General features: G+C 41.7%; 1 protein-coding gene across 1 annotated transcript; it reads right to left on the bottom strand.

The window, feature by feature from the left end:
* Positions 1 to 263: 263 nt before the first annotated feature.
* DCUN1D1 (defective in cullin neddylation 1 domain containing 1) lies at positions 264 to 18,812 on the bottom strand. The gene is made up of 7 exons (XM_038146460.1): positions 18,665 to 18,812; positions 10,515 to 10,731; positions 9,083 to 9,251; positions 8,460 to 8,590; positions 4,355 to 4,437; positions 4,023 to 4,119; positions 264 to 3,035 (listed from the first exon to the last, which is right to left on the bottom strand). Exons 1-7 carry the CDS (start codon positions 18,665 to 18,667, stop codon positions 2,956 to 2,958), a joined length of 780 nt encoding a protein of 259 aa, XP_038002388.1. The 5' UTR covers positions 18,668 to 18,812; the 3' UTR covers positions 264 to 2,955.
* Positions 18,813 to 26,291: the final 7,479 nt, after the last annotated feature.

The following is a 26,291-nucleotide window of genomic DNA, read 5'->3' as shown; positions in this document are numbered from 1 at the left end:
CCTTCACAAGCTGGGGCATGGCCGTGCCCAGGGCTGGGAGAATCAGCTCCACGTGGGACTTGCAAACATTGGGAACAAGCAACACGCAAGACAGAGGAGCAATTTTTAGATTTTTTTTCCCCACCCAAAAGAAAGACTTGCCCTGAACTGTATTTTATGCAGAACACATGTATTCCATGGGGTTTTTTCCCCACTCCCTAAAATCACATTCCAGAAATAAGTTTTACAAATAATACACTGAAACAATGCAGTACAAACCTCAGTCATGGCAATTTCACTGGAGCTTTATTGCCTCTGTTGGTAATGAGAGGGATTGTAAGAAGTTACATGTTGAACTTACAGAGATATGTAAATTATGGGTTTTTACTAAATATAATCTCAAGATTAAGTGTTTCATATCAGGGCACTTCTAATTTTGTACATATTTTAATGTATAAAAACAGTTTACAAACTTGATGTTTGCCTTCATTTTTTTTTTCCCTTGACATTTGGCAAAATTAAATCAATCCATTTGCGGGGAGATCATCAAATTGAAGACATAAGCACTTACGAATTAAAGCAATCCAAGTAAGCAACTGGCTGCATTCTTAAAAAAACAAACAAACAAACAAACAAACAAAAAAACAACCCCACACATATATAAAGGAAAAAACCACATGGCCATATCCGAGCACGTTTCAGTACAAAATACTCCCTCTAACCAGGCATTTTGTCCTTAGAACAACACCCTGTTAAATCAATGTTTCTTTCAACTTCAGTCATTTTGAAAAACTTTTAAGATGCCATGATAGCACAAATAACCCTTTTCTGCAACATAATTAGTCGAAGTTTTTATGTATTTCTTTATAATTACACAGTAATTATAAGCATGTAGTACCAAACTGATGACAACACTATTTTGTTGGAAAGATCTTGCATTCAAAAGGAAGAGTCTCTAAAACACCACGGCATTTTGCCATTGCCCAATCCCAGACTTTTTTGAGGGACAAGTCTGCACTGGGATGAAAAGCAAGTCAGTTCTCCTCTCCAAGCACAGCATCCTTGAACTAATCAATCTGAAACAGTACCAAACCCCTCAAGACAGAAAACAGCACGCAGAGATAACCTTGTCGAGCTTTTTTTTTCCACCCCACCCACCCCATAATTTCAAGTCCCCATTTTTATTTACACAAAACTGAGAAAGGAAATACTGAAAGCAGCAAAACACACAGTTTTTGGCATAGCCAATTCCAGTAGCTGGAGAAAGTCTGCAATGTTTTTGAGGAACTGTATTTTTGGAATAAATGCACAACTGGATTTGCCAAAAGGGCACTGCTGTAAGGGGAGCCAGCCTTAAGGTCAACTGCACAGAGCACAAATAAAAATTTCAGCTGTTTAATTAATAGTCAATTTTTCTTTAAAATACTTTTAGCATCTGCATAAAATCGTGCTGCAGTCTAGTGCAAGTACCAATGACTCATCTCAAGAATAATTCTTGCCTTATCAGGGCACTATTTAGAGCATGGACTTAAACCCCCTCTTCTCACTTGTAGGTATGGTCTGTCTCCTCTCCTGGAGCTCGTTCTTTCCAGCTTGTTTTCCAGAGCAGGATTTATCACATCTCTTCACAATTAACTCAGGGAGGAGTAAAAGACCATAAAAGCAGCTCAAGAGCTCTTGTATTATTAAAGAATTGCATCTGATAAAACCTGCTTTGATCCAAATGAAGCGATTTAGTCAAATGCAGCAAGACAGAAGTAGTGATGATCAACAAAATAATTTAAACAAACAAAGCCAGTGTAGCAGTTTGTATCTGATCTGTGCTTGTTTGGGAAAGCTTTACACTGAATTTCTGTATTTGGCAACCAGTGATACCTCAATTTAAGGAAAACTATGCAAAATAATTTAAAAAAGGGTGTCATCCATAATGGCAGTACCTCTATGTTATGAAGATTCAACTTACCAGGATAATGGTTTCAAAACCCAGATTCACATCAACCTCACCAGCTTCTTGTACAACAGGGCCATTTGCTTTGTCACACCTCAGCCATAAAAGTCACATGTCTCAATTTAAAATACTGTATTGTGTAGCAAACAGTTAAGACACAAATTCAGTATATTCAAGTGTTTGATTTCCACAGAAATGAAAAACCTTTCTTTGACAGACAGATAAGCATTTCAAACCTGTAATGAAATCTGATTTCTTAGAGAGTAACCTAGAGAACGCTGGCTTCTGTGAGGACACAGCTCAGCCCACTGCAGGCTCTGCCGCGGCCCATGGGGGGGAAGTGCTCGACTTGTGTCGTCCCCAAGCTGTCCCCAGAGCAGCTGAGCCACCAGCCAACCTCAGCCAGGCACCAGAGACCTCCAATCAACAGCCCTGGGGCTCCTGGGTCATTCCTGTCACTGCTGTGACCAGAGACTCAAACTCGGACGACACCTGCACTTTTCCAGAAAAGAAAAAAACTCGGACCCAGTACAGTTAAATATATCACTCTTGCAGGAAGTGCTATCAGTACAGTCTTTGCAACTAGCCCCAAGTGTGTATTTAAGGATTCTTTTAAAAATTGGTTTGATGTTGATCTGTATAATTCAGATGCCATACAACAGTTGTCTGATGATGACCAGCGTTGTGCTTTATGTGAAATCAGAAACCTCAAAATAATAATAAAGCTTCTAGGACTTATGGGAGATGAAACTAGGGTGATCCACCAACAAAAAATAAATCCATGATGAAATCCACAGTGTTGGAATTTTAACGGGCAAGAGTGGTCCAGACTAGAAGAAAAGCCCAAACCACCAGTAGAAGAATGAAATATGATATGGTCCAAGATGTATCCTTAAAGGTTTGTCTCAACCCTCAGCCATATTGTGAGGATTGATCTTCAGTTCAGTCCAGCCAGCAGAAATTGACTGTGCAATTTTCCATTTCAGGTATTGTACAGACTATGTACACTCTAGAAGGGTCCTTTAGTGCTACACTGTCGTACTTTTTGTCCCAGCAATTTGAGGGCGTGCAAATTCCACAAAGTCATCAATAAGAACTGGCCATGCCCCTAAAAGAGGAAAACACCAGAATGTAAGAACTTGGTTGAACAAGGCATTCTTTCACAAGCTTCATATCCAGACAAGCTATTTGCCTTCTAGGTAGAGTCTGAAGCAAAAAAATAGAATTTTATTTTCCTGCTTGGAATTTAAGAGCTGATTAAAGATTTCTGCTTCCTTCAAAGCCAGTTAATACACATCACTTTCAAGGGTCATCTTCCAGACAAAAACAAAAAACTGACCAAAACCCTAACTCAAAACTGACTGAAGACAGTCCACAATTACTAAATAAAGTTGGAGAAGTTTGCTGCCCTCTGCTCTGGAGGTATCCCAAGTTTAGTTTCCCCCCTCACTGAACTGATGTGCTGCCAAGGGCTGAGGGTAATCAGCTGTTCTTGGCTGCACATGGACTGAAGAGGAAAGATCGATACAAAAGTTTACAACAAACACATTTGGTAGGAAGTCAGTTCTGTTCAGCAAGCCCTGTGTGCTGCCAGCTTCACTTCTATGTCAAAACATGTCCAAGCCTCACATAAACTGAAGCAACCAGACTTAAAAACATTCTCAGCTACGAAATGCAGCAACCAGAGACCCTACACAGAGCTGCACTAACCACGGATCAGTTACTTGGATGAAGATGCCAAGAACTGCACCAAGAGAGAATCTGTGGGTTTTAAATGGACACATAGCAGGGTTTGTCTCAACAAGAAAGAACTTGGGGTTGTCTCAGTAAGAAAGAATTTGTGTCTGAGCTTAGACCAAAAAAAGAAAATGGATTCCACGAAAGCTTCAGCATTTCTTTTTACAAACATCAATAACAGAGATGATTACAACATGCAGCACTATTAAAGCAGGCCCTTATTAAAGCAGACCTAACTGGACTACAGATCACCAGAAACACTCTAATGGTTTTGAGATTGTGCCAAAACAGACACACAGTAATAAAAGTAACATAAAACACAGTTAGAAGTTAGTGAGGGAAAATGGCAATGTTTTACCTTCCTCATCATAGTTAGACATGTCATCTGCTATCATTGTACTAAAGTCTAGAAGAAGGTTCCAGGTATCCTTAGGAATTGATCTTTTATGATGTTCCTGTTTGGAGAGGTGGAAAATTTATATTAAAAAATAAATTAAAACCCTATTATACATTCATTTCTTACTGTCTCAAACACATCCATATCCCCAAAACATATTTCTATTGTACACACTGTGAATATCAGGGATTTAGGTCAGGACAATCTATTTCATCTACTCAATAACTCAAACATGTTTATCTTCCAAGTTCTGAAAATACTGCAGTCCAGATTACGTAAAGGTTAAAACTTACCAACAAAAATTTGTTCCACAAGTCTAGAAATTTAAATCTTCCATTAAGTACTAAATTCCAGTAGGCAATGGCCATTTCTAAATCTGTAACGTTAAAATAATTACTTTTAGAATTATATATATAAATATATATACACACACATAGATATATATACATATAAATATAAATTCTAAATTATACATATAAATATATTTTTCCACAAGTATCTAACACCAGGATGAACCATGTATCCATAAATGTGAAAATATTAAACTAATGCCAATATACTCATGGATCCCTTACAAAAAGACAGCCATAAATAAAGTGTTACACACATGTTTTATATTTTACAGAACTGAAAATTGCCCATATTAATATCTAATATATTCAAACCCCCCCAGGACATTTCATATGCTTTTTGCTATCTAACAATACTTTAGTCAGCAAAATATTTTCAGTTAAAGATGCCATTGGCTTGGAAAGAAAATTTGTAGTATTTTGTACTGAGACTGTCTTTTTTTTAATGCACAAAATACAATTTAGATAAAATCAACTTTTAATGATTTCATTTTAGGGCAACCTCATTACAAGTGCTGCCTTTGTATCAGGCAAGGGCTCATTTCTGTAGTCAAGATTTTCTTTTGAAAAAGAATCTTTAGGTGGTGTCCTTGAGCAGGCAGAAGATAGCTGGTTTATCTGTTGGTGGTGGTGTTTCAGTTGAGTTTTTCTTTTGTGGGTTTTTTTGTTGGTGGTTTGCGGTGGTTTTTGGCTTTTTTGGTTTGGGATTTTTTTTCCCCTTTTGTTTGTTGGGTGTTTTTTGTAGTGGGTTGGCTTTTTTTGTTCTTCTTTCCAAGCCTCCTGTAAAATTCCTGCTTGTTTGGAATGAGTGAAGCCTGCCTTGACACATTTGAGAGCAGCTCCCCTGCCTGTCAGAGCTGCTCCCAAAAAACCCTGGCTGCTCTGGATGGAAGGGAAGGACAGAGCCAGCCCAGGGGAGGGCCAAAGGCTGAAGTGCCAGGAGGGGCAGACAGGAGCTTGTGAGCACATAAAAGACATTTGGAACCCACAACTCTGCCCAGGGTCACCTGCACCACCAGGAATTAGCAGGGAATTGCTGCAGCACCAAACCCCACTCACTGTGAATTACCAAATTCAGTATCCTCAGCCAGAGGATATCACACAGTGACCCCAAAAGGCTGCCCAGGTAAGTGGCCTCTTTTTAACAAAAACTCTTATGGCAGTCTAGCGAATTTCTTCTATTAACAATCCCCTTGTGGAAGCAGGGGGAGAAGGCACAGAATCAACTGAACACCTCAGGAAAAGAAGAAAAAAACCCACACCAATAACCCAAGAACTCCACTCCCTTCCTTCCCGCAGGATGCCCAAATATTTAAAAGAACCCAGGGAGGTAGATCTTGGAGGTGAAATCAACAGCAAACAAAACAAAGTATGAAATCTGCATTGCTGGAGGGAAAACAGGAGTTGATGAGGAGTTTCTGAATTGTTTAGCATCTGATATTAAAAGTTCTCAAACAGCAGAGTCACATTATAATATCTCCTGACCAAAGTAAAGAATAAAATTTGTGAAGGATTTTCTGCTGTAAAGCTGCAAAGAGGTTTGATTTCAGGCAAGTGCAAGAAGCAGACAAATTAGGCAGAAGTCACTACTCCTCAGTAAATAAAGCTGTATCTGAAAATGGCAACTCATTCAAGACTGCAGAGGCTCAAACTCTCTCTTCAACAGGAGATTCAGGTACAAACAACATGCATTTCAGCTTTCAACTAAAACGACTGTCTTTCTAAAAATTAATAGATACAAACTTCAGAGGAAGCTGATCAGTTCCTCAAGGAAAAAAATTGAAAACTTCTGCTGCATTAATGGTGTGCATACAAAAAGGCAAGGTGATGAAATCACTGCATTTTACGGTGGTTTGTAAACAATCACTATAAACAAACTGTGCATTCTGACATTTTTATACAATTTTGAGGTAATTCTTGTGGGTAAGCAAAGGCTGTTAAAAGCTAAATCTCGGGATGCTGCAAACTCAAACTCACGATATGAGTCCAAACATGTAAAGCATGATGACATAATGCCTTGGGACGAACTACATTTTTAAAAATAAATTATATGAAACAACAAAACTGGAAGGTAAAGATACAATTTTAAGTTTCTGTAAGTGTGAAAATGCTCAGTGAAATCCTCCTGGATCAATACAAGAGTCTCAAAATACATCCTCCATTTTGAATTTTATCCAGAGAGATGCAAGAGAAGCAAACAACGTTTGAGATGAACAGCAGCTACAGGGTATTCTCCAATGAGATGCAAATATCACAAGAGCTTTTCAGACACCCACGGTACTTACACAGTAGTAAGGAATTATGCAGAGGAAATATATTTCCAGAACTGTGCCTGAACTACTGCACAATGTTTGCAAGATTAGAGGCCAATATACATTAAAATCAATTTGGCAAGTTCCTACAAGCAGTTATTTAGACACACCAAAATTAATTGCCTAACTAGCAGCACTTACTCTGCAGCTCTGTACTTCTCCCAGTATTGTTTTGCTCCAGGGTTTCCAGAATTATTCTGCCCTGATCTAAATTCATGCCTAGAACTGTGTATTTATGAGCACCAAAATGGCTGGTAAGCATCCAGACTTTAGGCTCAGACTTCCAGACCCAGACTTTAAAACAAAAACAATTTAAAAACCTATCTTACGCTATGTATATGCTACATGGATCTTAGAAAACTATACCTGTTTGCCACTGCTAGAGCTTAACATGCATGAAGAAGCGTTATGATGAATGAGAAATAAAGCAAGTGAATGGGTTTTCCTGGGAAATTAATCCCACAATTCAACTGCTGTCCATATTTTCCTTGTTGTAGCAGCCTAAAAAAATTATGATGATTTTCTACAAGAAATACAAATCAGCCTATTCATTTATTTGCATGATTTAGAAATGACTACAAGCATGCACAAGTATTTTCAGATGGTTTAGCAGCACTTGTAGCTCCTTTGGATACAATGAAATTGACAATCCACTGAAAACAACAAACAAGATACAGCCAGATGTCAAAGGAGGACACAGAGCTTTTTTCTTATTTACTTATTTTTCAATACCCATTTTAAGCCAAAAGTTGGTCTGTACATAAAAGCCAGTAAAACTAAAGCAGAAAGCTCATCTTTGCACAGCCTGGGAATGCAAAGCTGTCCAGTGGCAGCCAGTTTAGAGCATTTTCATTACTGAGAGGAACAAATTCACAAGCTGCCAAGGAAGAACCTCCCAGCCTTTCCGTATTTTATTACTTCTCAAAACCAGAAAAATTACCTTAAGAAGTTACAGGATCATGAAAGACTAGTTATGGCTAACAGCCAAATCACACTGTAGAGAAATGAATGCACATCTTTAACACCACTGCTTGAAAGAATTTTTTATTCCCTCATTTTTGTTGTTCTGAATAGACAGAGCTACAGTTTGTTGCTTTAATTCCATCTAAACTGTGGTGTTCTGAAATTATTTTTAAGAAGCTATTTTTCCACTCCACCTGTTACATCAACCAAAGCCACACTCCATGTGTGAGCTCTGAAATAATGACAAAAAGCCTTCAGTGAGGTAAGGGGAAAAAAAACTCTGTAGGTAAGCACCAGCAGGCATCAGGCCCAGAACACAGGAATCCATTTGTACCATTCCAATTCTATCCTGCTAAGACATTTGCAAGCATTTCTGGTGTTACAAGGGACTGTACAAATGTGCTTACACAGAAAATGGTTTTACAGCTTCAATTTATCCTAAACGTAAAAATTCAATTAATCTGTTCAGTGCTGCAAATTCTAAGTGGTGCAATTATGTCTTTAATACAGGAACATAATCCATTGTGCTTACTGAGAACTGCACTCACTCTGAGTGAACGAATAAACCTTCTCCCATAAAATTTTGTAGCCTTTATTAATAATCAATTTGAATACCTTAAATTGACATCTATCTTTCAAAACACAGAGATGTTATTTTATCCCAAGGGTGATTATCTTTCAGATTCATTGGATCACAGTAATACATTCATTTACTGCTTTGATTAGTCATTTCCAATATTCATGAACAAATGTTTATGAATTAGAATACATACCTAAACCTTTCTGTCCCGGGTTCTTTGCAAAGTTGAAAGTAAATTGATAAAAATCCTTAAATCTTCCTGGCTCTTTTAATTCTTGTTCCATTTTAGGAATCTGGGCCTTCAGTTTTTCTATGCTGTCACATCTGTATTTTAAAAAGCACATTTGTTTGTATATTTATGTATTATTCATTTCGCCATAAAAATGTGAGTTAAACAAAAATCTATAAACTGTTTGTAGAATACAATATGATTATCAAAACAGAATTCAGGAAGCCTTTGATAACTCTGCACCTCTACAAGAACTTCATTTGTTATTTCTTCATGTTGCATTTGCACACATACCTGACAGATCAGGTTCTAGAATCCACAAAACTTTTAGGAAAATGTGATAAAGACTCCTGCACTCTCGCAAGGCAGAGAAACCCCAGGTCTGCCCAACATCCCTGCTCTACCTGCCAGAGCAGCTCTGTGCCAACCACCACACAACCCTCACAGAACCAAGGCCGGGCTGCGTTTTCCCAGAGGCAGACACGCGATGCTGTGCTCTGAAACGTCTCAGAAGGGACACTGAGACTGAGTCCCAAAACAGGACACTGGATCACACTGTCACCATCTAACATGCAGTGAGCACTTACCCCAGCTCAGTCATTCCATCCATGAATTCCAGCTTTGAAAACTCACACTGTGTTGCAGCCCGGAATTTCCACGCGATGATGAGTACGGTGATGCTGGCCGGGTCAAGAGCGAGGTCATCACAGAACTGCTGTATGCCATCTATACCAATCTTATTTTCATCTTGAGGATCTTTGGCACATAAAAGCAAGTATCAAGAAAAACAGGTATTTGAAAAAGCTAATTTGTTCGACAAATATATTTAAGACAAGGAAACATTTTCAAGAAGCCATTTTTGGGATCTGCCCTTATAAGAGAGTAAACAAAATTAAATGAGTGCTCCCAATGGTTAAGCTTTAATAACTGAGGCAGTTCCTGCAATAAAGCCTCCCATACAACGAAGATCATGTTATTTTCACTGAGAGACAAAAGCACCACAAACATTTGTTTTCTGCCTAATACTATTCAGGATCTTCCGACTCATTCCCTAGAGAGCACACTGGTTCTCTCTCCCCAGCACACTCAATTATTGGCCTCTTCGATCAGACTGATGAGCTGTGTTCCCATGGAAGCCATTCTGCAGTGTTCATTTCCAAGCTGTACCAACACCCAAACGTGCCCATCCACAGCTACCCCAAGAGCAGATTGAGGCATTTCCTAGCACACAGGAGGTTTCCAGCTGCAGAGGTTGGACACAGTAACCTCCAGGGGGAAGTTATGCTGCTCCACTAGCGATTCCAAGTCAGCCAGGCCCACTCCTCTTTCCACAAAGGAATCAACATCTGGTCTGGAAGTGAGATGCTCACATTTCAACTGTGCTAACAAAGATCTACTAACACAAGCCAACACAGACTTCACAAAAATGGTATTTGCATTATACATATAAAACATAGGGAAACTGACAGAAAACAGAGCACTTATTTTTAGATAAGTGCTAAAACACAGGATGTGTTCTGCTCTACTGAACCCACTTTATGTGGTAGGATATCAGTTGAACACTGGCTATATAACAGATCCAGAGACTCTGTTTTCTTTTACACTCTCTTTGTAACTACCTGATAATAAGAACAAGCTGAATAAAAACTAAGGTAGAACCCATCCCTAGTATGCGACCTTGTCCTTTGTCAGGATCAAGTCCTGTGTGATGTGCCTTCCCCAGGAGACTTATCTAAAATCCTTGTTAACCATCACAATTACTCACTGCACACACAGTTCCAGCTCAGACCCTGATGCCCTATAAATGCAGATGCATTCAGAGCACATAAAGTAACTGCTTGTAATCCTTGTGAAGCAGAAACCTACCTATACGTCCCTTCTAATTTGTATTATCAGCACAGAAAAACAAAGCTGAAAGACTCAGTTAAGATTTCCCAGCACGAGAGCACAACATTACCAACATATTGTAAATAAGAATTATACAAGTATGAAATAAGCCTTAAAATTCAGGGTACTCACCTTTGTATCTGTTATATAGTTGTTCTAACTTCTTTCTGTCCAATGATCCTTTAACGCTCTCTCGTATATAAAGTTCAGGATTTTGGAAAAAGTTGTCTGTTGCAACATCTAACTTCCAGTCATTTTGAGACAGACAACTCACTGCTGTCTTTTCACTAGATTGTGTGAAGACCATAAACTGACGCACTTTATCCTTCTGTGATGATTTCAACTTGTTCTAGTGAAAACAGACAATACTGTAACTAGAAATGTCCACTGGACAAAAAAAAAAACCCACCAGTAAATAAAGCACAGTCTCTTAATGTTTTTTAAATCGGTATCTTTACAATTTTCCCAAGCAATCAGGATATCAAAATATCTGATCAAGTTCCTCCAGAGGTGGGCAGAGCAGGCCAGTGAGCAGTTTAGCACCACCGAGCAGCAGGCTGGTGTCCTTTTGGTCCCAGCTACTGCAGGACCAGGGCCACCCCTGGAATGGGATCTCCTGAGGTGCCTCTTGATGGCAGCAAGGGACTAGGCTGGGCCATCCATTTCAGGGAGCTGCACACCGAAATACCTTAAAGACTTCTTTTTCTTTAAAGAGATTTTTCACTTTGAAGGTTCTCAGCTCCACCTACATAATTTGCAAAACATTCCTGCGAGAAGGCATTGTCTCCATTTCACAGGTGCAGCAACCGAAGGTAAGAAAAAAAGAGGCAATGGTGCCTGAGGCAGGCGGGGGAGTGAGTAGCCAAGGTGAGAGCTCTGGAATTCCAGGCCTCCTGCCCAGACCCAGCCATCCCGCCCTGCTCTAGCCCGGAACTGAGCGCAGAGAGGGATTCCCAAAGATATTTCTGATGAGGAGAAGCACGCTCAGGATTTCAAGGGTATGAGTTACACAAAACTAACTGCTCATCAGGAGAAAACAATCATAGCTCCTGCATTACACCCAAATTCAGTTCTACAGTTCACTCAATACAGTCAAAGCAAACACTCCCAATGTTATAACTTGGTACGTAAAAGTTCTGACAAAATTTTAAGTCAGGATTGGATTCCTTACATGGCACAAGTATTTCATTTTTAGTTTACTTTGTATTCTAACCAAAACTTGTGTATTCTGTTCATTATTGTAACTGTAATTTCAACAGCTCCTTCTCAGTGAATATGAAGAAAAAGGGCAAAAAAAAAAAATCCCATGACATGATAAAATTCAGCCAAAGGATGATTTAGGAGCAGTATGTGCTCAAGGTCTTAATTCCAAAGTGTTAATTAGTGTTTAATCACATCATCATAAGAAAAAAGAACTAATGCTTCAGAACACAAATTCATCTGTCCTACAAGTCAGGATTAGTTTTCTGTGGCTTGATGATGAATGTGAACAACTTTATTTGTAAGAATAGTTAAGTTACCAGCTTCAGAGTTACACCAGTGAAAAAAAATACAAGAACATCACATTTGGTTTAAACTGACACCCACATAATATATTAAACAGAACAATACCCTTAGCTTAAGTATCCTTTAATAAACCCCCCCCTCCCCAGACCAAAACCACCCTAGACTTAACTGCAGCCAAACTTTCAGCTCAGATTGCAGTTCAAACAGAGTGATATTAGTTAGACTATACAATTTTTAAAGCTATTACGTGCTGCTGCTTTATTTCTCTTGACCAAGAGTTTGTCACTCTGGACCTCTGGCTACAAACACATTTCTGAAACTGAGATTCTCAGGTGTGGTTCCAGGTAAAGGCCAAGCCACCAGAGCAGCTCCTGTGCACCCCATGAGTCGATGTTTGGCTCCACAGCAGATTTTCAGCACCGTGCACTACTGAGCTCACACTTCCACAAAAATCTCTTACACTGACAAGGCCATGTGGAACAGCTTCCAGAAATGACTAATGGATTTTTAGTTGCAGCTTTTTAAAATGTATTGTAAACTCAAATTATTGAAAACAAACCACTGAAAGAAATCCCAAATGAAGATGAAACAATCCCAAATTTAAATTTCTCTATCAATTACCAGCTTCCTCTAATCAGTTCCACACAGCCAGACTGCTGCATCACCAGACTCAGCTGCACTATAGGGCAGCCATACTTAATTATCTTAGCTTTTCTTTTTTTTCTTTACAAAGCTGGTGACTTTAATCTTTAGTATTTTGATTTTTTTTAAACATGTACACATAAGTATGCACAGCCCATTTAATAGTGAGCACTCTGAAAAACCTCAGGAGGCTTTGTTCTTCCCTGCTCCTGCAAGGGTGAACTCTAAAAGCAGTGACATCCCACAAAAAGTCAAGGAACAGGTTCAAATAGGTTTACCATGGATGCCCAGGACCACAGAAGGTGGTATGTTCTGCATCTTGTCACATAAAAGAAGACTGCAATTTGTTAGAACAAAAACTTGCAGTTTAAATGCCTTTTATGATAAAATTTAAATTCTACGTATGTACATGAGATTTTCCCATGCTTGGGGCTACCTAAGTGATAGCAACAACATAAAACCTTTTTAAAAGAAGATTGAAATTGCAAAGAATCAAGCAGCTAATTACAACATTCAGTAAGATATAAGATGCAATAAATCACACTGTTCAGCCATAATATTTTTCTTTAATATTCATATTTTTCCTGCTCAAATATGAGTTTATTTTTAGTGAAGAAATGCCAAAACCCTTTCTTTATATTTGATGAATGCTTCTGCAGAACCTTGCCAATATGGACCAGACACTCCACATCCTAAGTGACTGGGCACTCTCTGCAGGCCTACTACAGGACAGCAAGAGATGGAATTACTGCTGAGTTTTTATTATCCTATTATAGCTCTTCTTCCAGCACATTAAAAACCCACACTTCAAGCAGGAACAGGTTCCAAACCTTCAGCACTTTTAAGGGCTATTTCTAGGCACTGAGCACTAATACTCTATTACTGTTTTAAGTGCAATACAGAGCAGCACATAACCTTTAATCCTACAGTCATCAGGCAACAAATACCTGAAATTGTGCTCACTGCAATGCAACACAATCCAACACAAAACTTAAAACATCTCAACTTTAACACAGGTTGAAAAGGAAGACAGAGTTTTATTAAACAGATATGTCTTGCCTATATAGACAAATGAAAACCAATGGAAAGCAATGAAAAAAAATTGTACTCTTATTTCTTGGATCAAAAGGCAAAGGAAAAATTCAGTTCTGCAAGCCTTTAAACAAGTTTGTGTGGTATCCAAGCTACCTTTCATAATAAGAATGTCACAAGACAGATAACCTTACTTTTAAAACACAGAATAACTTCTCCCAATGAAAAGCTACATTGTGTAGACTCATAAATTCTCATTCTAATGAGAATTAGAATCATTAATTCTAATTAACATCTGGTTCTATAATTTTGATTTGAAAATGAAGATTTGCCTTTTACCATGAAGTACCAAATTTGAATATTCCAATTCAATATCCTTTCCTTGATCAGATACTTCAGTGAAAATTACAAACAGAAAATAAAATACTTGGGACTTTTATTTCCTCAAGTATTTTTTCCTCCTAGTCTCGGGTACAAAAAATGCTAGAACTTCTCTACCAACTCTGACTACAGCATTCCTTATCTTCTGCACTGTTTTTAGTCACCCCAGATTCAAAGATAAGTTCTGCACACTGGTCATCAACATTTTGCAGACAGCTAATAGCTGAATGAGGGCTCCACTCTCCTGGATAAGGTTCATGGGAAGCAGCACCAACCTTTGTCCCACACTGCCTGGACTGGAGAGCTGAGGATCCCTACTGGAGCCTGTTCTTGGACTTGGCTCAAAGGTCCCATGTGGCCCCAGCAAGACAAGCAGGGCTCGATGAGTTCTGCTGCCCAAACTTCCTTGTGGCCCCCAAGGAAGGCATTCACAGTCACTCATCAGTGAGCAACTACTTTGCACCTTTCCCTTCCCAGCCACTGATACAGACCATCTAAACCCGGTGAGTTTCACTGCTAAGTAAAGGAATTTGAACGATGTAACATCTGTGCTTTTGTTTCGGGCAGGACTCAAAGAAAAGCCTGTTAAGTTCTCACGCACGTGACAGGTAAAAGCCTTCTCTAAAATAGTATCAACCTCCACGAAGTCTCGGCCTTTACACTGACTGCACTCAGACTCCAGCAAGAGCTGTGGCAGTGGGAAGCATCCCTGCTCCTCCCAAGGACCCAGCTCAAGCCCAGAGGCTCGGGCATGCAACCCCTCACCCGACTCACTTCTGTCCTTTGATGGGACACGACTGGCCAGGGGAGTTCTGCTCCCGAATCATCCCACCTTGGACTGTATCCATCAAGGGAACCAAAGACACCTAAAAATGTCTGCTTTACTGCTTGTATTCAACAAACACATGGCTAAAGCTTAAAAGGAAGAATCATGAGTATTTGTCTTTGTTTTGTAAAAGAAAGTTAATTACAACAAAAATCTACCAATACACAGAACTCCATCTTAACCCACCAACAGTGATGGCACACAGGTATACTACCACAAAAATCTAAGGTAAAGACAAAAACAATGAAAGTAAATAGCCACAGTTTCTGAATAATGTAAACAAACATGTCCTTCAACTACATTTTATTTTCCACAGCAGTTTCTCGAAGAGAGGGCACACAAAGTAAGACAGTCAGGACATTTGTAAGCTTCTGTTTCAAACTGATGTGAAATCTACTTGGCTGCAGTGGAACAGAACAAAATCACATAAAAGGCTGTTGAGATATAAAATCCAAGGGAAAAATCACAACTTAAAATTAAAGTTGCTTTCCACCCTCTATAATGTTATTTTAAAATAATAATAAAATAAATAATAAAATAATTTCAGTATTTGCATGCAGGCAGAAGGTACCCAGCTACCCAGAGTATTGCTGTAGATATAATGGTAATTCATGCCAACCTGAGAGGTGAAGGAAACACAAAAATCAGGGCTTTTCCAAATAAAAAAAGACAACATAAAGCAGCCAGTTGTTTAGCATTCATAACTCTGGTCTGGGGCACAAACTCTATTCATACTGTATATTTGCATTGGCACCATAAAACATGAGTAAAATATCAAGAGCTACATAATAAATTTCACACCTTGTTCTCAGAGTAGTTCATATTCTTGAATATTTTTTTCATGGCTCTAGTTAAAAGTGATTTAAAGCACTAGTTCAAAGCGATCTCTGGTAAGCTAGGAGAGGAAACAAAATCATGCACCATCTTGTCTAGCACTCTGACTACTCCGTCCGAAGCGTAATGCCAAGAATCTAAAGTTTTGCCATGGGACAACCAAACCTCAAATATTTAATATCAACAAACTGCTTCAGACATGCATATGCAGCACCGATTACACGTATAAACAGCTGGCCTTGCAGAATAGCTCGTGGAGTTAAACACCACATAACAATGTCATGAAGTACACTAACATTACAGGAGACAGCGTCAGACATGAAATTCTTGTAATATTAAATTTTACAACTTCCTGTCAGCTGAGGTTTGCAGTAAGAAATTATGTATTTATCAGCACAGAAATATTTTTCAGACAACACAAACTGGACAACGTAATAGATAATATAAATAGAGACAAGGCTAGCACATGGCTCTGGATAAAGATGTAGATAATCACACACTTGCCTCGGTTACCACACACGGTTCTAAATTCATTAAATCATTCAGAATTGTACAGGCAGTGAAGATGGCTCAGAGTACAATGGACCAGCTTACTGCTCTGCCTTGATTCATGGCACACCACTGTCCTCAGGATGAGATGAAGCAGTAACACTCTAACGTGACACTCGAACAGGGAAGGTGAGGGACAGCACTTCTACAGGTGCTGCTCAGCCAGCTCAAATGAAGAGTGGGTAAGAAAGGCTGACTGCTCTCAGCAGTCCAAGGAATACTGGCAGGATGGGGTCCCTTCCAGATCCAGGACAAAGATAGTTCAAGGGCAGGAAACCTCTGTCCTGAAGGCACAAAGCTCTGGCCATATGGACACTGGTGAGATTAAGGCAGAGTGCTCTATCTGGCAGTGCTGCATGGACAGGTAGGAGCCAGGCTCCAGCAGCAGGAGCCTGTGCCATGGCACTTGCTGCGCTGGACAAGCTGCCTGGCCACAGCCTCCGGGAGGATGAGCCAGAGCAGTTCTGTACATGGCCAGAAAAATGGGACATCGAATCTCATGTTTCTGGATGGGCATCCTCAGATCTCTGCAAAGTTTCCCTACCTTTCCCCTAACCAAACAGAGGATTTTGCCATACCACAAGTAAGGTACAGAATCCTACAGCCGGGCACTGGAAACCATCCATACCTGTATTTACTACTTCTGAAAGCTGCAGCCTGTCATTTAGTCCCACTTCAGTGTCATCCTTTCACCTGGGTGCTGGAGTCAACAAGCACAACCTGGAACGCAGTTGTTTGCAAAGGGCCCAACAGCTCTGCTCGGGGCCATGACTGGAGTATTCTCATACTCCCTCCCATCTGATAAATACCAACCTGCCAGTACAGAACTGCTGCACGGAATATGTCTGCTGGTTCTTCAGTTAAGTGCTTCCAAGAAGACCAAGCAGACAGAACTCTGCTGTTTCTCACAAAAAGATATTCTCTGAATAATAGGCCTCACTATTTCTGTTATAATGCCACTTTCTACAGTATGGTTCAATTTAAATTTCTAATCTCATAGCCAGCCAATGATATATGTACATCCAGGACATTGTCTATTTCATCAACTGTGTATCTATTTTGCCTACCTACACTGGATATATTGTGAGACAAGTCTAGGTGATTTTTACAGAAAAAAGTCTTCATAAAAAGTTGTGTAACATTACTGCGTATGCACAATTTCAGACAGTCCCAGACCTGCAGAATTACAGTAAGACAAGTTTACAGTCTGAACTTTATTCAGACTTCAGTCTTAAGCGCTCGTAAAAAACACAAATGAAGATCTACATCAAACTATTCCATTAAAAATTATACTAGTTACATAGTGACAAGTTTATTAGAGGTCTGCACACCACTAATTTAAATGCTGGCTAACCAAATTTTTATGCCAGCGTAACTCCATCAATTAAAGGTGACGTTGTAATTGTTTTATTATGTTTTTAACTCTGCTGGTCAGAATAGTACTAACAGCAAGTATAAAATATCTTTATACCAATAAGCATACACCAGTAGATCTTACGACTCCCTCCTACACCCTTCCTAAGACTATAACACTGCTACAGAAAAGTACTGCTTTAAACTGTACAGGTGTAGGAGCTAAAGCTGTTACAACATTTGAATATGGAGAAAGCCTGGAAGTACTACTATAAATTGTTCCCTCTGGTGCATAAGGCACTGTGCAAGAAACCAATGAGGGCCCCCTTAATTAAACTGAAGGAATACATTTTTCTTTTGTTTAGGCAAACAAAACTAGCAAATGTTGTTCTAAACACTGCAGTTTCCCCCTACAAGAAACAAGGGAGAAAGTCAGTCGATCTGGGAGTCCACAGCAAATCCTCAGCTATAAGAACAGTATTACAGAGAAAATGCAAGATAAACCTTTACAAGACCTTTACCAGGATGACCTTTGCAAGGCCCTCCTTTACAACACTTCTATGAAAACAACCAAGACCCTAGAACAATTATTCAGAAATTCTCCAACATAATCCCACCTCAAGAAGCATCAACACCCCCAAGTTTCCCTGTGAACTGACAGCACTTCATGGGCCCTGAGACGCCTGAAATCCTGCGGAAAAACTCCGAGCAGCCCCTGGCTCCTGGCAGCCCCTCGCACCCGCTCAGGGCTGCTGCAGGCACAGGGCACAGACCGGACAGAGCTGCCCACAGCACGGCCGCTGTCTGGCGGAGGTGCCTGAACGCTCACACCAGGTGCCAGCGAGCCCCTCCCCGCCGTGCGGGGCCTGCGGGGCGCCGCGGGTCGCAGCCTGGGCGGGATCCCGGCGCCCCCCGCTTAGGCCCCTGCCCGGAGCAGCCTCTGCCGCCCGCCCTGCAGCCCCGGCCCGGGCCACGCACGCCAGCCCTGCCGTGCCCGGCAGGAGGACGAGCAGCCCCCCGGGCCGGCACATCGTGCCCGGCTGCGGAGCCCCCATTCGGCCGCTCCCGGACACCCAGCGCGCCACGACCAGGCCGCGCTGCCCCTGCCCGGCCCCGAGGCGCCGCGCCGGGCCCAGAGGGGCCCCGGGCGGCCGCTCACCATGGTGGGGGCTGTGCGGGCCTCTCCCCTCCCGGCTCGGGCGGACACTGAGGGCGGCGGCGGCGGCGCTTCCTCCGGCGGCGGCGGCTCCCGGCTCCTCACGGGCCCTTCCGCCGCCTTCCCCCGCTCATGCGCAGTGCGGGGAGCCGGGAGCCCTCGCAGGGGGCGGCCCCGGTCGCGCTCCCCGGCAGCGGCGGCGGGCGGCCCTCGCTCGGCGCTGAGGTCGCGGCGGGCACCAGGGGGGCCTCGGCCCGAGCAGGGAAGGGAAGGGAGGAGAAGAGTCCCCCCCAGCCTCCTGGAGGACAGTACGGGGTGGGCTCGGAGGGGATGCGGCGGGGCCAGGAAGGGGTGCGGGGTCCCAGCGGCTCCTCACCCCGGGACCCGCTGTTCTCTCGGGAAAACTCCCAATGTGTTCCTATTTCGTCAATATCAAAAGGTCAAACACTTTTCGAGCATCCGGTGTGAGCGCCAGGGTCGTGTGGCCGCCGTTCCCGGGAGCCTGAACACGGGAAGGGCGAGATGGGAAAATCCCCCGGGCTTTCCAGGATGGATTCGCAGAAGAGGCAAAATCGCTTGCTGAGCAGCCACGGAGACCTGGGGAAGGTGAAGTTTCGGGGCAGCAGCTTTGCAGAGGAGCATCTCCGCGCCTGTAAGATTTCCCTGGTCCAGGCTGTGATCCCCTGTGGGGAGCAGGGGACAGACGTAGCTCTTCCTGCAGTAGCATAGCTGTACTAGCAGAAGGGGCTGCAGTGGTTAAATCACGGTTTGTACCACTATCCCAGACAGTTGTTTTTTCCCAGGAAAGCTTACTCTACCTACTGCAGGCTTTTGGCAGCCGAGGGAGTTTGGGGAATCAAAATACTTGCTGATAAAACTCACAGTGGTGGCAGACTGCTGTTGTGAAGGACAAAGGTTTGAGATCTGATCTTGTTCTCTCATCTCCTGCTGAGACTGGAGCTATTAAAGTAAGCTTCTGTATTTATTATTACTGGTATGATTGCACACACCACAGAGAAATTGACTTCAAAAAGGCATTCCTCATCATGGATGTCCACAGTTTATGCATGTGTTTTTATAGAAAAGGGTCTGAATTGTTTCTTGCTTACTTTCCTGAAAATCAGAGCAAAGCTTAGATGGGAGTGTGAGGAATTAAGTTGTACTTGATGAGGAAAATCAGGCCTGTCCTGTGAAGTGTCCAGTTTTGCTGGTGTATTAAACAGTAAAATTAAGAGCTTGATATCAAGTATAAGGAAATATAGCTGAATTCAGCTATCCTTGGAGACAGCAGTTGCCTGGATACCTTGAATCCTACCAAAGAGCATAATTTTGAAATTGGGGATGGATGCAAATTGACCAGTGAACAGCCATGAACACTGCACACCGGCCCAGTCCTTTAACCACGACAGGGGAGGCAAAGCCAAACCTGGAAATCTCTTTGATTGAGTTAGCTAATTGCCATCACTGTAACATGCTGTGACAGCCCTCCTGCCAGCTGAAGACACAGTTTAGACCTGGAGAATTATTGTGACATGTAACAATAATCTGAGAGATGAGCTGTGCATGCAGGAGACTCCTCAGGAGAGAAAGAGGATTTTTTAAGTGACTTGTTTTTTTCTAATACCTGCAGATCTTGCAGGTTTCTTGTAATGCAGGGTTTCTTAGTGGGTTTTTTGAGTGTATGAGGGCACATTGTGTTGGTGTTCAGTTTTTTGACTGGCTTTTGGTTTGATCTCCCTCACTTACTAGATTGCTCTATATTATGAATTCCTGTTGTATAAAGTATGGAAAATCATACTTAACTGCTTCTGAGCAGGGCAGATAACAAGGTAGTCCCGTGATATGATAATTAAATATATTTAAAAATGTGAAATGTATATTGCTGCTATTCACAGCATGCATACTACTTCTTGTGGTTTTTTTTCCCAATTCAAGATCACTCCTCAGGTGAAATTGTACCTGAGAAAAGGAGTGACTTCCTGCTGCCATTTAGATTGTAAGTCTAGTGTTACTGATTTTAGTGGGAGCTGCAGTGTTCTGTATTGGTTTCCAGGGTGCTTCTGTGGGGATATGGCTGAATTTCTCAATCTGAGGTTACCTTACCCAGAGCTCTTGGTCACCATGATCTGAGTAGACTGAGTTACTCTCCAACCACAGCTCACTGCAATGGGCAGGCACACAGCTCAGGACACAGCCAGATTGCCCCAATTCCACCCATACCCACATGTTAGAGCCTGCCTACGGATGGAGATGGGCGCTTGCATGATGTGTGTACTGTCTGAATCTCACCCTCACCATTTCGGAGCAAAACCAGATGCTTTATAAAGGAAGAGGCAGCATGAGGCCACCAAAAAGTGTAAGTTACCTGAACTGGGCTTGTTACATGTTGCCTTTCGTACAGCTTCCTGCAGGATGGAGCCCCAGGTCAGAGCTGGGAGACCCAGCTCTGCTGCCTGTGAACGTGACACATGCCCTCAGCGACACAGACGAGAAGGAAATTTCATTGTGCAATGTGCCCGCAGCATAATCACCGTGACCAGGGTAACGTGATGACTTGCTCCATTTATTTTAAGGCTGACACACTTGCCTTGTTTTGTTGTGTGAGCCAATGATGTTTTATCTTCTCACATGAACCCCAGGAAAATGAGGCAGTGATTTAATTTTTTTAAAAATAAACTGTGTCAACTGCATAACTGAATATAACACTGAGCTGGTTTACACTGACCTGAGCTCTCTTCTTGAGCAGACAAATAAGTCTCATGTTGGGTCAAAGCAGAATGCATTTAGTGTAATCCCCTGGCTGAGAACTTAGAGCACTTTCTGAGGAAGAGGCCCAAAGCTTTTGAAGAATCACAATAACCTGGGGCAGCTTGGGCTGGACGTGTCTTTATAATCACATTTTTTTAGTAGCTACTTTGTGCTCTAGAAAATGAAATCACCAAATCATCATATCCTGATGTAACAGCCTTGGGTGATTACAGCTGTGGCCCTTTGCCTGCAAACTGGCCCCATGGTTAAGAGAGAACAAAGTCCCATGAACTGTCCTGCACAAGGGTAGTTAATGCCACTCTGTAGACCTCCAGAGGTGCAGACCCAATGGTCTGCTCCTGTCGTGCTGTTCAGCTGATACAGTTGGAATGTCTCTATCAGCCCATTATGGGTTTTTTTCTGCACAGAAAGAAGCACAGAGGAAGTAAACATCCTCCTGTAGGTGTCTGAGAATTTAACCTGCAGTGACACAGCACCAATATCAGAAGATTGTTGTCGATAGGTTGGAGGGAAGGGTGTTCACCTTCTATTAAGTTTTTCTTCCTTCCTGCATTACACAAGAGGTTAACAAGTTACTACACCCCAGTCCAAGGCACTGTTAGGAGCAGTTTTCCATGTGACAGCATCTCTGGGAGGGAGCAGGACAGCTGTATGTGATGAAGCAAAATCAGGTCAGAGAGCCTAAGAAAATCTGAAAATTTCTCATGTATTCCACCATACTCTGGCAGGACTGAATAAACTGAGACTTCCCAGGACACCTAAAAGGCAACAGAATGCTAGGCTTCTGTATTTTTTTAAACTAGTAAGTACTGAGATACATGTACTAAAAGCAAGGCATTTTAAGTAATATGAGTTAGCAAATGGGAGGGCAATAAGAATTAACATAGCTAGTTGATTTTTATATGGACAGTTTTTAGTTCAGAACTTCTGGAATATAAGGTACAATGTTTGTAACTGGAATTCTTTGAAACTTTCCCAAGCTGTAATCCACACAGTGCCATCACAGCTTCATGATTAAAACCTACACCTTTGAACTGTAAGAAGCTTTCCATTCTCACTACAAAGAATTGCAAGTGATTTCAAGAATCTAGAAGACTGAGACACAATTATTTCCCTGTCCCAGTGATTTTCTGCATGTGCCATCTGTAATTGTTCAATGTAATAAAAATCAGCCATCCCAATGCAAAGCACACACTTTGGTATTAGTATACAAAACAATAATTTAAGTTAATTTTACTGGAGGTAGAGCTTTTTGCCTTGAAGGTAAGCACACTGCAGCTGTACAAAGCAAGAGCTGTACAAAGCAAGGCTCTTGCCTCCTGCCACATTACACACATTCAGCCTTTTCCTCTCCTCCTTGTTGTAACAGCAAACTGATTCCTGGGCTCATGTCTACAGCACCTGGCCAAAAATATTGTCCTGATTGCAACCTCTGTGCATGTGACTGGCTGCGTGCGTCAATACAGTGGGGCAGATCTCAAGGAAAATGTGCATTAACCACATCTGTATGTAACAGGGCTGGGTTTAAATGGGTTTATTCTCATATTTTACCTCATTTTACAGCTCTCTAGAGCAGCAGCTGTGTCTGATGTTTCTGGGATGCTTAGCCCAGGACACTGAACAGGCATGGGGTCCTTGGTGGCAGATCCCACCCAGTATTTGTCACCGAGTGTTCCTGTGTGTGAGTGAGCAGAAGGGGACAGCCCAGGAGAAGATGTCACCTTCCTTTTCAGAGGCCAAAGAGGGATGCAGCTCTCAGCAGCAGCCTTTTTCACCACTTGGAGCTTTGCTGTGGCACCACAACTGTTTAAAGCAAAAGAGGCTGCCATGGTTTAACCCCAGCAGCTAAGTACCACGCAGCTGTTCACATCCAGTGGGATGGGGAACAAAGGAAAATGGGGTCTGCCCCTTTACAGCTTGATGGCATTAGGATGCACTGTGCACAGGTATCTGCTAGAGCCTTACACTCCTGTGGGTCTGTTGTGCCAGGCCATCTGATCCACAGAGTCCCACAAACCTGACTGTCCCTCTCCTCCACCTGGCTGGAGGTAGGGCTCCTCCAGTACTGGTCTTAGGATTCCCTGCTTCTTGTAAAAATGGATTCATTTTTTCCACAGGATCAGGAGTAAGATCAACTCTTCGTCTCTGTGTGGAGTCTGCCACTGGAGACTGGAGCAGCAGTTTCCCTGGAAGAACCCCCATTTGGGATTGTTTTTCCTTTGTTTCAGAACCAGCAATTCTATCATATCATAGGCCACTGTAATAAAGTACAACAGAATCAACCTTAGCCCAGCCCCCCGAGGTGATAAACAGCACAAAGGCAACTTGGACACCAAGGACATCATCATATGACACAAACCTGAGAACAAGCACAACAGCTCTGAGAACAAACAACACTGTGACCACTGACTATTAAATTAATATAATGAATGCTTGTCACAAATCTGTTTTACACAGTCTGGTCAGATCTGTTGTTATCTCCACCCTTTGTGCCCCACACTGGGCACCAAAAAGGTCTCTCAGTTTAACTCCATCCAGCACTTAGGTACCATGCAACTGCTCATTCACCACCCTCATTTCCTGCTGGGGTGGGGAGGAGGATGGAAAAAAAGGGTAAAACCCATGGGTTGAAGAACAATTTAATAACTGAAATAAAATATAATAATACTACAACTGTAATGAAAAGACAACAAAGGGAGTGAGAAATGAAACCCAGTGGAGACAGGTGATGCACACTACAGTTGTTCAGTGCACCCTGAGTGATGCCCAGAATGTCCCCAGGCAGCACTCAGTGGCTCCTGGCCAGCTTCCCCCATGTCTGTGCTTGCCAGTGTTGTGTGGTATGCTATGTCCCTTGGGCCAGCTGGGGTCAGCTGGCCCAGCCCTGCTCCCTCCCAGCCCCTTGTACACCTGCCCCCTGGCAGAGCCTGGGAAACTGGAAAACCTTTAACTTAGAGCAGCAGTACTCAGCAACAACTAAAACAGCAGCTTGTTACCAACATTATTCTCCCACTGACTCCAAAACACAGCCCTGGACCAGCTGCTAGGAAGAAAGTTAACTCCCAGCTGAAACCAGGACACAGATTAAAGTTAAATCCAGCAACCATTATAATTTTAAAACCCAGCAGGACTCCAGATGTGTTTTATTAATTACTGCTATAATAAAAAACATGGTGTATTCAACCAGAACATCCAAGTTTGTTTTACTATGAATTCACTGTATAATCAACAGGTTTTAAGCTAACATCAAACGTCTCAAAATTGCTTTTTGAATACAGGCTCTCTTCCAAGAAATTCAGTCAGATCACCTAAAAATAAATACCAAGGTTTCAATTACCAATTTCTGCAATATTGATTTTTTAACACAGCATTCAGTAGTGCCTATTATTTTCCAAATGGATTTCTTATGCAGAAGGATATGTCCCAGTATTATAGAGGTACTAAGTGATACTTACCTACAAGACATTTGTCTGTAAAAATCTCTACTTGGAACATAACTGTACAAGAAGTTGAAGTATCTTGAGTATGTTGAGAATATACTTTGTGTAAAAGCTGGTAGTTCAGAACTTAATCAATTCCCACTGATTGTTCAGCAAACACATTCTAATCAGCACAGCTGAGCTTTTTACAAGCAGAACACAGACAATTCCTGATCTGCTTGAAAAGGACTGTCAGCAGCAATGAATATACCTGTGACAGTGCACTGCTACCTATTTCAAGGGGCATATCAACAAGGTACTTTAATAAAAGAGATGCATGCCCAGATGAACATTTTTTTCCCCCTACTCTTGACTAAATTTTAAAGGTCCTGCCAAAAACCCTTGAGTATTCATTTTTTAGTCAGCATGAAGACATGAAGCTATGATTTCCTGGTAACTAGCAGGTACAATCATTACAATAAAGGATACAATACACACTGGAAACTTTGTAACTCCATGGTATTGATACTTGATGTATAAAAGGTTAAAAAACCCCTTCCAAGTAGAATTAGTCTACATCTGAAATTACAACTTTCCCAACAAGCAGAGAAAATTATTTATCAGTCAGTGTGTCCATAAATTTTGCAGTGTTTTGACTGCCATCAACCTCATTAAATAGGAGGAAACAGGCAAATATCTACCAAGTGACTTGTCTGAAGTCACAGTGAGTCAGTGGCTAAAATAAGAACACAGTCCTGCTCTCCTGGTTCCCAGTCCAGCATGGATTGAGGCTCCACACCACAGAGCTTCCCTGGGTATCAGCCACAGGAACTGGCAGCAGCTGGAGACTGCAGGAGAGATGGAGATCCCCACAGGGGATAACTGAAATGTACACTGGGCTCTCACTGTGGTCTGGCAGCATTCGCACTGCTGGGCAGCGTGAGCCATTCCTGATCCAAGCTCAGAGGGTCACTCCCTGACCCTCTCTCAGAGAAGCCTGAGTCTGGAACACCAACACCTTTGTTTTTTCCTGCAGACCATCAACTGTGGCTGAATTCAGTATCTCGTGACACAGCCTCCTCTCTCCTCTGGTAGCAAGAAAAAAAATCATTACAACTAGAATCAGTTCAGATTCATTGCTCTGTAACATCTGTGACTGTTGATTCAGAACTACAGCGCTATCTGAAAAGGTACATTGATAATAAATTAGCAGCAGAGATTACCCCTTTAGCCCAAATGCTAAAATACTAGATTTAAAAAAATTAATTTTTTTTCTTAGTGTGCCATTAAGTGTTTTAGAGACAAAAAGTGATAGCTATGTTACTATGCTAGGGCTCTTACCAATTTACATTCATAACACAAACATTTATTTGTAAAAAACTGAAGATTCATGAATATTTTGTTAATTAGGATACTGGTATAGGAACAACCTACCTTTAATA

Source organism: Motacilla alba, chromosome 9, assembly GCF_015832195.1.
Source record: "Motacilla alba alba isolate MOTALB_02 chromosome 9, Motacilla_alba_V1.0_pri, whole genome shotgun sequence".
Lineage (NCBI taxonomy): Eukaryota > Metazoa > Chordata > Aves > Passeriformes > Motacillidae > Motacilla > Motacilla alba.
Note: the sequence above shows the minus strand (reverse complement) of the source record. Positions and strands in the feature narration are given on the sequence as shown.

What these genes read in the sequence shown, in the direction of transcription:
- DCUN1D1 (XM_038146460.1), bottom strand. An exon ending in CCCGGGACAGAAAGGTTTAG is followed by an intron (nt 4,438 to 8,459) that starts GTATGTATTCTA and finishes TTAACGTTACAG; the next exon opens with ATTTAGAAATGGCCATTGCC. An exon ending in TGTGGAACAAATTTTTGTTG is followed by an intron (nt 4,120 to 4,354) that starts GTAAGTTTTAAC and finishes CTCTCCAAACAG; the next exon opens with GAACATCATAAAAGATCAAT.